The sequence below is a fragment of the Leucoraja erinacea genome, chromosome 7 (genome assembly GCF_028641065.1).
Source record: "Leucoraja erinacea ecotype New England chromosome 7, Leri_hhj_1, whole genome shotgun sequence".
NCBI classification, from domain to species: domain Eukaryota; kingdom Metazoa; phylum Chordata; class Chondrichthyes; order Rajiformes; family Rajidae; genus Leucoraja; species Leucoraja erinaceus.
In genome coordinates this window covers 33,294,299-33,306,494 of record NC_073383.1, presented here as the reverse complement: position 1 = coordinate 33,306,494, position 12,196 = coordinate 33,294,299, and the positions used below count along the sequence as shown (strand labels likewise).

Sequence of the window (12,196 nt, the reverse complement as noted above, 5' to 3'; positions counted from 1 at the left end):
CAACGCACTCCAGCCAGCCGAACCCACAAGTGGTAATGTGTGGAGCCCAATGGAGGAGTTCTTCACATATGGTCCTGACTCCCAGTTTATCACCATTTAACTTTTAGTTCACACCATGGATTTACTCCACCTTATTTCTTTGCTTCTTCCATCCCACAAACTGCCAAGACCCTTGCACATCACTGTTCTGACCAGCATATTCAGGATTTTAAATGCTTTCACTCAGTTTCTGACCGGTGAAGGCAAGAATGCCGTACACATTCTTCAACATTTTATCCACTTGTATTGCCACTTTCAGGGAGCCATGTACTTTTATCCCAAGATTTCTCTGTACATGAATGCTCAAAATCCAACATTTCATATATGTCCAGATTAAACTTCCATCTACCATTATTCGATCCAAAGTTGCGACTGATTTGTATCCCACTGTTTTCTTTGATAATCTTTCCGATTACACAAAACTTACTAATGTCTAGATTTTCATCCAAATCACTGATATATATATTACAAATATCACAGGTTCCAGCACTAATGCTTGTGCACCATCTGTCATCCTTGATCAAACCAACTCGCCATGGATACCATACACCTTAATTTTTTGGTTCGGCCTACCATGACAAACCTTGTCAAATGAATTGGAAGAAATAGCATGGAAATTGGGCCTTTGGCCCATCCAATCCATGTCAACCCATTCATACTATTTCTATATTAGCACGCTTTCCCTATACATTTGGGGCAATGTTACCTAAGCCAATCAACCTACAAACCACCATGTCTTTGGGATGTGGGATGAAACGGGAGTACCTGGAGAAAATCCTATGTGGTCACAGGGAGAACATGCAAACTCCACACAGACAGCACCCAAGGTCAGGAGTGAATGCGGGTCTCTGACGCCGTGAGGCAGCACCTCTACCAGCTGTGCCACAGTGCTACTTTATTAAAATCCATGTTGACAACTTCCACTGCCTACCCTCATTAAAGATCTTTGTCACTTCCTCAAAACACTCAATCATATTTGTTAGATGTCCTGCCCTGCAACGTCAATAGGCAATAGACAATAGGTGCAGGAGTAGGCCATTCGGCCCTTCGAGTCAGCACAGCCATTCAATGTGATCATGGCTGATCATCCCCAATCAGTACCCCATTCCTGCCTTCTCCCCATATCCCCTGACTCCGCTATTTTTAAGAGCCCTATCTAGCTCTCTCTTGAAAGCATCCAGAAAACCTGCCTCCACCGCCCTCTGAGGCAGAGAATTCCACAGACTCACTACTCTCTGTGAGAAAAGTGTTTCCTCGTCTCCGTTCTAAATGGCTTACTCCTTATTCTTAAACTGTGGCCCCTTGTTCTGGACTCCCCCAACATCGGGAACATGTTTCCTGCCTCTAGCGTGTCCAAACCCTTAACAACTTATATATTTCAATGAGATCACCTCTCATCCTTCTAAACTCCAGAGTGTACAAGCCCAGCTGCTCCATTCTCTCAGCATATGAAGTCCCACCATCCCGGGAATTAACCTTGTAAACCTACGCTGCACTCCCTCAAAAGCATGAATGTCCTTCCTCAAATTAGGGGACCAAAACTGCACACAATACTCCAGGTGTGGTCTCACTAGGGCTCTGTACAACTGCAGAAGGACCTCTTTGCTCCTATATTTGATTCCTCTTGTTATAAAGGCCAACATGCCATTTCGCTTTCTTCATAGCCTGCTGTACCTGCATGCTTACTTTCATAGACTGATGGACATGGACCCCCAGATCCCGTTGCACTTCCCCTTTTCCCAACGACACCATTTAGATAGTAATCTGCCTTCCTGTTTTTGCTACCAAAGTGGATAACCTCACATTTATCCGCATTAAACTTCATCTGCCATGCATCTGCCCACTCCCCCAACCTGTCCATGTCACCCTGCATTCTCATAGCATCCTCGTCACAGTTCACACTGCCACCCAGCTTTGTGTCATCTGCAAATTTGCTAATGTTACTTTGAATCCCTTCATCCAAATCATTGTTGTATATTGTAGATAGCTGCAGTCCCAGCACTGAGCCTTGTGGTACCCCACTTGTCACTGCCTGCCATTCTGAAAGGGACCCGTTAATCCTACTCTTTGTTTCCTGTCTGCCAACCACTTCTCTATCCATGTCAGCACTCTACCCCCAATACCATGTGCCCTAATTTTGCCCACTAATCTCCTATGTGGGACTTTATCAAAAGCTTTCTGAAAGTCCAGGTACACTACATCTACTGGCTCTCCCTTGTCCATTTTCCTAGTTACATCAGGCGAACGATAACAAACAGAGACAGCAGCAGAAATGCAACCTCAGTCGCCGCAGCCTGGCGCCAACCTGGATCATGCGCCCTTTTTAGGGCCGGCATCTACTGATGTCGAATCGGATAGCATCGCCCTGCTGCATACTTCTACTGCCTTAAACGCAAGAGGAACTTAGACTGATTCCGAAAGCATGTTGGCACATGACTGCCCATTTCTGGTTTATTCACTCCATGTTCCTCTCCCCTTTACTAGATTGACACACTAGCTGCAGAGTACCCAGCTATCACCAATTACCTCTATTCCACTTACCACGGACAGGTGAGTATCATGGAGACTCTCTTGGTTTTTATTTGTGGAGTTTCTCTAAACTTGTGACCAAAAATGGCTGAACTCTATTTCTCTTTCAGGAGCATGACTTGGATTTTAACGACCATGGAATAATGGTGCTGGGCTGTGGACCATACCATATTGGTAACTCAAACAGAGTTTCATTGCCATTATCACAGCTCCATTCTTGACCTGATTCCCCCTCATGTTTCTCCCCTTATCACAATAGCGAAGCTGCTTAATAACCACTTCACAAATGACGTGAAGGTGACAATGCAACATCCCCCCTACTCGTATCTGTTTTAAGCTCAGTGCACCCAATAATATGCTCAAGCACTTACTCCACGACTGGCACCTCTCCTATTGGCACCACACCTGTCCAGTTGCGCAGTGTTGTGGTTGCTTGGAATCCATAATGGCCAGCAGTGCCTTCAATTCCCATCATTACCTCCAGAAATGAAAGTGAGAGCAACTGGAGGAAGTTATCGGGTCAGGCCGCATCTATGGAGGAAAGTCGACAATTTTGATTGGGATCCTTCATCTTGGCAGAAATACACCCTAGAAACCTCAGATACTGCTCTGCTGTCCATTTCCTAATAATCCCTCACCAATATCATCTTAATGGTTATGATGACCAATACTCCCAAGCCCTAGCTTCTCATTAGCTTGTAAAACATTCAGTTTTGGATCACCTATATTTTTTCATCCATTCTTGTCAGTCCCTGCCTCAACTTTCATTCTCTTGTCCTACTTTTCTACATAGGGATTGGATAAGCCCAACTGGCAAAGGTAATGTAGAAATATAATGTGTGGAGTGTCTCAGGTATTGCTTCTTAGAAGAGTATGTTATGGAACATACCTAGGAACAGTCTGACGAAGGATCCGAACCCGAAACGTGACTTATCCACGTTCTCCTGGGATGCTGCCTGACCTGCTGAGTTACACCAGCACTTGGTGTCTTTTTTATTTATACCGCAAACAGATGATTTCAGGTTTTATCAAGAATAAATATGAAGGATTAACAAACTATCTCAGAACATAGAACAGACCAAAATGTTTGTGCCAAACAAAATGCCAAGTTGAACTGATTTAATCTGCCAGTACATGATCAATATCCCTCTATTCCTTACACTTCCATGTGCCTATTTAACAGCCTCATAAACGCCACTATCATATCTGCCTCCACCATCACCATCCAGAATCTCCTGTCTGTCCTCCTAACTAACGAGTCTCCTATCACTATCAATCTCTCTGACTGCACCCTAGCCTGCTGTGCCTCAGAGCCTTGCCCAGTGCCACATACCTGGCTGCTGCTGTTCTCCCCTGAACAGTCATCCTCCTCAACTGGCACCTAAAAGTGTGTACGTATTTTGCAGTGGAATGGCCACAGTCGATTGTAGAACTCTCTGCCTACTCCCATTCTCAGTGGTCACCTGTCTATTCTCTGCCTGCACTCAGGTGTGACCACCTCTCTGTCACTCCTATCTATGACTTGCTCACTCTCCTGGATGAGCCTGAGGTTGGCTAGCTGGCCAATGATGATGCTCTCTTCTTGGGTAGTACTTTATTGGCAGCCCTAGTGGTTTTGGCATTGTTCTTATCAGCAGCAGCAGCCTTAAGCAAACCCCCCCCCCCCCCCCCCCCCCCCGGTCACATACGCACTCTCTATGCATCTGAACTATCTGCCTCCGTTTCAGCCATACAGAAATAAAGTACAGAAGCAGCCCCTTCTCATTGAGCCTGCACTGATCAACAACTATTATTTACACTAATGTTGCATCACTCTCCTACCCCCGTGATGATGTCACACCATCCACCTGCTCCACCGAGGACTCCTCTCCCCCCACCACCATCTCCCTGTGGACATCATTCCCTCATCACATCCCACTGAAGATTGCTCTTCTTTCCCCCCCCCCCCCCCCCCCCCCCCCCCCCCCCCCCCCCCTGGTAAGGACATCTCTCACCTCACCATGTTCCACACTTCACACATCCCTGTCCTGCCTGAGCGCACTCCCCATCCCTGTCTGAGGACTTCTCCCCCCCCCCCCCCACTTCCTCCCTATCCTGTTCCCCCTCCCGCGGCCGTACCCTCCACCCTAGCCCACCCACCTGAGAACTGTTGCCTCATCTCCCCACAAGAGGACTTTGTCTCCGCTATCCTCCACAGTATCCTAAGGACATTATTCACTCTCCTGCCCCCTTGTCCCTCTGAAGTCTTTATTCCTCCTGAGAACATCACCCCCAATCCCAACTATTACCTTGATGGTAATAAACTCATCATTCCCCACCCCACCAGTGTTCCATCCTCCTATGGTTTTCACTGTCCTTCTTGGCCTTGGCATCTTCAAGCCTCTGTGATAAGGACTTCTGTTTTACCTCATTTATCTCAGCAGGTTTTCAGCAATAGTTGGTTGATCTCTTCCCTTTAGCACAAGTAACAGGATGTTCTGGGTAAACTAGCTGAAGTCTATGGTAGACAAAAGTGTTGGAGAAACTCAGCGGGTGCAGCAGCATCTATGGAGCGAAGGAAATAGGCAACGTTTTGGGCCGAAACCCTTCTTCAGACTCATTAGCTGAAGGCTATGTTGGGTATTTTGTTGCAGATTAAGTATTTAGTTAACATGGCTTGTAAAAGCTTTACTGTTTCTTATTGCTGCTTATAATGGTCAAACGGACAACTGAATTGGGTGTATTATTTTAGAGATGGCATCTTCACCCCAGGTTCTTGACTATAATTTCCTGATTTGTGATGCCGCTGTATGCACAGACTCCAGTATTTGCCACAATAGATCAGTGTTTTTTGTCTGCAGGTAGCAGTGTGGAATTTGACTGGTGCGCTGTTTCCAGTATCCGAACCCTACGGCACCTTGGAAAGAAGACGGTGGTTGTAAACCACAATCCCGAGACTGTCAGCACAGATTTTGATGAGTGCGACCGGCTCTACTTTGAGGAGCTCTCACTGGAAAGGATCCTGGACATTTACGAACAGGAGGTGAGACAGTAACTTTTCTTTCACAGTGTTGCCCCATGAGGCTCTTGTTGCTGCAGGTGTTCTACAAAGTCTCAAAGAGTTCCAACATTAGCTTGAGGAACAACACTTCACCTTCTCTGGACTGATACCTCGTCGTCCACACACAATGTCAGATTCGCCAATATAGGCAAACCGCTCTTCTCTCTGTATTGGGCATTTCTGCAATTGTTGGGTCAGCTTTTCTATGTCTTTTCGTTGGTTCATCTGGCTAGTTGGTCATATCCCACCGCTCTGCTGTTAGCAACAAATAACACGGGCAAAGCAACATCATCTAAATCTAACTGCCTTAATTGTCTTCTGGTCTCAACCCATCAACAATATCCCCTTTGTTCTTCAGGCCTCTTGTCCCCCTTCTCTGTGATAGTCCGGTCTCCTCCAGTGCTGTATCCCAGTGCTATGTGCTGACAGATCTGGGTAAACAGTGCCCTAGTATAATACAGAGACAGTCCTGCCTACACTAGGAGTGTACCACTAATTCATAGAACATAGAACAGTACAGCACAAGAATAGTCTTTTTATAGAGTCATAGTCAACGAGTCATACAATGTGGAAACTGGCACTTCAGCCCAACTTGCCTGCATTTGGCCTATATCCTTCTAAACCCGTCCTATCCATGTACCCGTCTAATTGTTTCTTATAAGTTGCAATAGTCCCTGCCTCAACTACCTCCTCCGGCAGCTTGTTCCATACACCCAACATGCTTTGCATGAAAAAGTTACCCCTCAGATTCCTATAAAATCCTTCCCCATTCACCTTAAACCTATGCCCTCTGGTTCTTAATTCACCTACTCTGGGCACGAGACTCTCCGCGTTCACCCGATCTATTCCACTCATGATTTTATATACCTCTACAAGATCATCCCTCATCCTGCACTCCACAGAATAGAATCCCAGCCTGCTCCGTCTCTCCCTATAGTTCAGACCGTTGTGACCTGGCAACATCCTTGTAAGTGTTCTGTGTACCCTTTCCAACATAACAAAATCTTTCCTATAACATGGTGCCCAGAACTGAACACAATACTCTAAATGCAGCCTCACCAACATCTTACATAACTGCAACATACCACCCAACTTCTATACTCAATACTCTGACTTTGATAAGGCCAATATGCCAAAATCTATTTTGACCACACCATCAACCTGTGATGCCACCTTCAAGTAACTATGTACCTGCACTCTTACATCCCTCTTCTACAACACTTCCATGAGCCATACCATCCACTTTGTAGATCCTGCCCATGTTAGACTTTCCAAAATGTAACACCTCATAACTCTGTATTAAATCCTATCAACCACTCCTCAGCCTACATGGCCAACCAATCAAGATCCTGCTGCAATTTTTGATAACCATCTTCACTATCTGCAATACCACCCAATTTTGTATCATCTGCAAACTTGCAAATTTTGCCATGTACATTCTCATCCAAATCACTGATATAGATGACAAACAATAATGGGCCCAGCACTGAACCTTTAGGCACACCACTAGTCACAGCCTCCAGTCCGAGAAGGAACTTTCCATCATCACCCGCGACTTCCTTCCATGAAGCCAATTTTCTATCCATTCAGCTATCTCTCCTTAGATCCTATGCAATCTAACCTTACGGAGCAGCCTACCATATGGAACCTTATAGAATGCTTTGCTGAAATCCATGCATTCAACATATACAGCTTTGACCTCATCAATCTTTTTGGTCACATCTTCAGAAAAGCTCAAACAGATTCATTTGGAACCACAATGTCTTTGCTGAACATGCTGCCAAGACCATCTCTTAACTACCTGCACATAATCCATATCGCTTCACATCCTTCATATCTATATGCCTATTCAAAAGTCTCTTAAATCCCACTATGGTATCTGCCTTAACCAGTGGGTTCCAGGCTCCCAACACACACCAAAGGAGATCTCCATTAATTTTTGCCCCTCTCACCACTGTGCCTTCTAGTATTTAATTTTTCCTTCCTGGGAAAAAGGTTCTGAATGTCTATCTATCTATGTCTCTCATAATGTTACACTTTATCAGGTCTCCCCAAAACCTCCGGAGTTCCCGAGAAACCTACCCTAAGTCTGTCCAACCTCTGTAGCTAATACCCTTAATCCATGCATCAAAGCTTCTCTGCATCCTTTCCAAAACCTCCAAATCCTTCCTGTAATGGGGCAAAGAGAGCCGCATGCAATACTCCAAATACAGGCTAAACAAAGTCCTGTAAAGCTGCATCATGATTTCCTGACTCCTATACCCAATGCTCCAACTTATGAAAGGAAGACATATCATATTGCCTTCTTTACCACTCTACTTGTGTTTCCACTTTCAGGGAGTTATGGATGTACTCCAAGATGCCTCTGTACAATGATGGTGTTACGGTCATGCCATTAATTGTATATTTTCCCCTTACATTTGACCTCCCAAAGTGACACATCTCACACTTGCTCAGATTAAACTCCGTCTACAATTTTTCTGCCAATATCTGTAGCTGATTTATACCCTGCAGCATACATTGACAGCCTTTCTCTACAACCCTAGCAATATTGGGTCATCTGTATACTTATGAACAAATCCATCTCTGTTTGTCATTGATGAGTATCACAAACAGCACAAATATGCAAATTCCACTGGTCACGGACCTCCAGCCTTCCATTTCTTCCAGCACAACCCTCTGCTTTCTGCCAGTCAGCTAGCTGGTCCTGAATTCATTGAACCATGTCACTGTCATTCACGTGTATCTTAATCTTCTGCATCAGCCTACCATGGGGAACATTATCAATTGCCTTACTAAAATCAGTGTAGCCAACATCCACCATCCTACACTCATCGATCACCTTTGTCACCTCCTCAAACACACAATCAAGGTAGTAAGACTAACTTCTGAACTCATTCGGAACAGATCAGATTGATTTGCTCTGAATTTTGTCTGCCTTAAAGAAGCATCCCGTGATTTCCTGTCGCTAATTACCTGTCTCATCTGCAATTGTGTTTACGTTTTCAGTAACGATTTGAGCCGCGGATTATTGTGTTCTTGCTGATTATGTTGAGTCATTGCATTGTGATTTTATCCTCTCAGGGCTGCCAAGGATCCATTGTTTCTGTGGGTGGCCAGATTCCAAACAATTTAGCCCTCCCCTTGTACAAGTACGGTGTGAACATCCTGGGCACCAACCCGAAGCAGATTGACCGGGCTGAAGATCGCTCCATTTTCTCTGCAGTACTTGATGAACTTCAGGTTTCTCAGGCCCCATGGACAGCTGCCAGGACTCTGGTAATTAACTGCTATTTTTCACACAGAGAGTGGTGAATCTCTGGAACTCTCTGCCACAGAAGGTAGTTGAAGCCAGTTAATTGGCTATATTTAAGAGGGAGTTAGATGTGGCCCTTGTGGCTAAAGGGATCAGGGGGTATGGAGAGAAGGCAGGTACAGGATACTGAGTTGGATGATCAGCCATGATCATATTGAATGGGCCGAATGGCCTACTCCTGCACCTATTTTCTATGTTTCTATGTCATTGCGGCAGAATGTGATGAAGAATGTGGGCTGGGTCTACAGTTAGTTGGGTTCTGGAGAAAATGCCCTTACTATTCCTGATACTCTAATCTATTAACAACCCATTCGTGGGCCATTGAATGCAATGGGTGCATGCTAGTCCTCAGGACAGTAGTGTCAACCATTCAACAATCCTGCAACTCATTCTCTCCCATGTGCCATCAACTCCCCTTCAATTTGTTTTGCCACTTATCTACACAAAGGATCATTTATAGGTCATTTACTCTATCCACACATCATTAGGATAGTCATACAGCATGGAAACAGGCCCTTCAGCTCAACCCGTCCATGCTGACAAAGATGCCCCATCTCAGTTTGTCCCATTTGCTTGCAGTAGGTGCATATCCCTCTGAACCATTCCTACCCAGGTATCTGTCCAAGGTGCTTTTTAATTTTATTGTACCTGCCTAAACTACGTCTTCTGGCATTCCATTCCATGTGGGAGAAAGCCACAGTTCCCAGACAAAACCTCAATCTCAGGGCAAATGTGCAAATTCCACACAGACAGCACCTCAGGTCAGGATTGAACCCAGGCCAACCATGCTTTGAGGCTGCATCTCAACAAGCCACGACATTGTGTCGCTGTTATCATTCATCCGCTAATCTCATTGCACCTCTGTTCCTGAATCATTTAACTCATTGCTCATCTGTTCCTAATCTCTTTGCAGCTGAATTCCCAATCTCACTACTCCCATTAGCAAATCTATGATTTCACTGTTCCCTGTTCTCGAATCCCGAATCTCGCTGCCACTAGGCTTCCTCAAATTCCAAAGTGAGGTCACATGCAAACTGGAGGAACAACACCCAATTATCTGCTTTGGTAACTTTTAACCTAATGGTATGAACATTGAATTCTCCAATTTTAGGTAACTACAAACAAACTCCACCCGCTACCCCTTTCTCCCCTGTGCTGGATTTGTACCCATTTCTTTTTTTCCCCTGTCCCGTTTCTCCTATATTAATTCCTCTGGCTTCACAGTTTATATCTCTTCTATCCTTATCTCTCACTTTTTGTCTTTTCATCTCAAGCCTTTGTCCACCATCTGCCAATCAAAACAAAACCCCACAGCTGCATCCACTTATCATTTGCCATCTTTATCCTCCCCCCATTTCTCACCCAGCATTTTCTCCCTCACCCGCCACACCATAATCAGTCTGAGGATGGATTCTGACCTGAATCATCACCTAGGCGCACAAAAAATGCTGGAGAAATTCAGCGGGTGCAACAGCATCTATGGAGCGAAGGAAATAGGCAACGTTTCGGGCCGAAACCCTTCTTCAGACTGAAACGTTGCCTATTTCCTTCGCACCATAGATGCTGCTGCACACACTGAGTTTCTCCAGCATTTTTGTGTGCCTTCGATTTTCCAGCATCTGCAGTTCCTTCTTAAACACTGAATCATCACCTATTCATGTTCTCCAGAAATGCTGCCTGGCCCACTGAGACACTCCAGCATTTTTGTCTTGTTAAATACTTGGGCTTTGTTGCTGTCCAACACTAATGACAAATAAGGTGATGTGCTAGAAAGGCACAAGGTTCTGGATAAAGTTTCAGTAGCAATATTATGATCTGATTAGTATTCCAATGAAATTTATACTTACCTTTTGTCAAACTGGGGATGTGAACCATGCTCTCTAAGTGTCAGAGTAATGCTTGGTGCTGAGCAAATGACCTTTTCACTAATGTGGTGTCTTCTCTCTACTAGGAGGATGCACTCTCATTTGCGGACACTGTGGGATATCCCTGTTTGCTGAGACCATCTTATGTCCTAAGGTATGGATCTGTTATGTTTGTGCTTGGGGTTCCATGTGGCGTCTGAGAAATATCAGCCCAATTTAATAAAATAAACAAACATCTAAACTCTGGTATGCAAAACTGAATTTACAGGGATTGTTGCACAGTATTTTTGGCTCATTCCTGGTTGTCTTTTTCTGAAGATTGGACTTGTTCCCCCAAATGACTTTAGTGTGGGCATGTTGTGGCATGAGTGCTAGTTGAGCATTATCCTGCCTGTCATAGTGTGCCCATAGCAGCCAGCTGTACAGTCTGAAGGCCTTTTTGTTTCATTGGAGATTATCCCTGCTCTTTCTCTTATAGGATCTGAACAGCTGGTTTTGGACAAGATCATCCTTATCATTGACTGGAGCAAGTGCAAATGATAGTGGTTGGAACGTTATATCTGCACGTCCCACGGCCTCGTACTAGTTTAGTATCTCGCTTACATCCTCTGACTCTGAGCATAAATTCATTCCTTTATCTGACTTTTCATCTCATGGATCTGAGGTGTGATCTGATAAATTCAGGACTTACACTATATAAGAATAATTTAATGGTATCTATGTAGGTCGCAAGGTGAAAGCTCAAGGATAAAGGAAGGAATTTATGCTCCGTGTCAAAGGATGTAGGCAAGCTACTAAATACGTACTTGGCATCTGTATTCATCAAGATGAAAGACATGGAGAATAATTAGATAATTGTGAGGTATATTAATATTAGGGCAGTTTGTGATCAAAGAGTTAGTGAAGGATTCTTGAAAAGCATTTAAATCAATAAATCCCCAGAGCCTTGGGGTATTTATCCCGGGTTATTGAGGGAGGCAAGAGAAGAGAGTGCAAGGTTTCAATTAAGATCTTTTTTATCCTCTAGCCATTGCCGAGGTCCAAGAGAACTAAAGAGTAGCCAGTGTCATTTATTTGTTTAAGGAGGGAAGTAGATAGTAGGCCAGAGAGCCTCACTTCATTGGTAGGGAAGCTATTGGAGAGGATTTTTCAGGATGGGATTTACTTGCAATTGGGAAGAAAATGGGGTAATTAGGGGCTGAACATGTGGCTGGTAATGTCTTACCAACTTGATTGAGTTTTTTGAAGAAGTGACAAAGGTGATTGATGAGGGTAGGACAATATGCTACATTCATTTTAGTATGACATTCGACCAAGTCCTCATGGTCCTCAGACTTTAAGACTTTTGCCTTCCATCACAGTGAGGAGGTGCCTGGTGAACTCACTGGTGGATGTTAAATTTGTGTT

The 12,196-nt window shown here is 44.5% G+C and overlaps 1 protein-coding gene across 1 annotated transcript in view; it reads left to right on the top strand.

The window, feature by feature from the left end:
• The window catches only part of cps1 (carbamoyl-phosphate synthase 1, mitochondrial), a 146,699-nt gene that overhangs the window by 111,901 nt on the left and 22,602 nt on the right, over positions 1-12,196 (top strand). Inside the window, exons 23-27 of the mRNA XM_055638179.1 lie at positions 2,524-2,589; positions 2,679-2,742; positions 5,409-5,590; positions 8,693-8,887; positions 10,876-10,943. Of these exons, the coding sequence (XP_055494154.1) occupies positions 2,524-2,589; positions 2,679-2,742; positions 5,409-5,590; positions 8,693-8,887; positions 10,876-10,943 (575 nt within the window). The remainder of the gene's footprint in view (positions 1-2,523; positions 2,590-2,678; positions 2,743-5,408; positions 5,591-8,692; positions 8,888-10,875; positions 10,944-12,196) is intronic.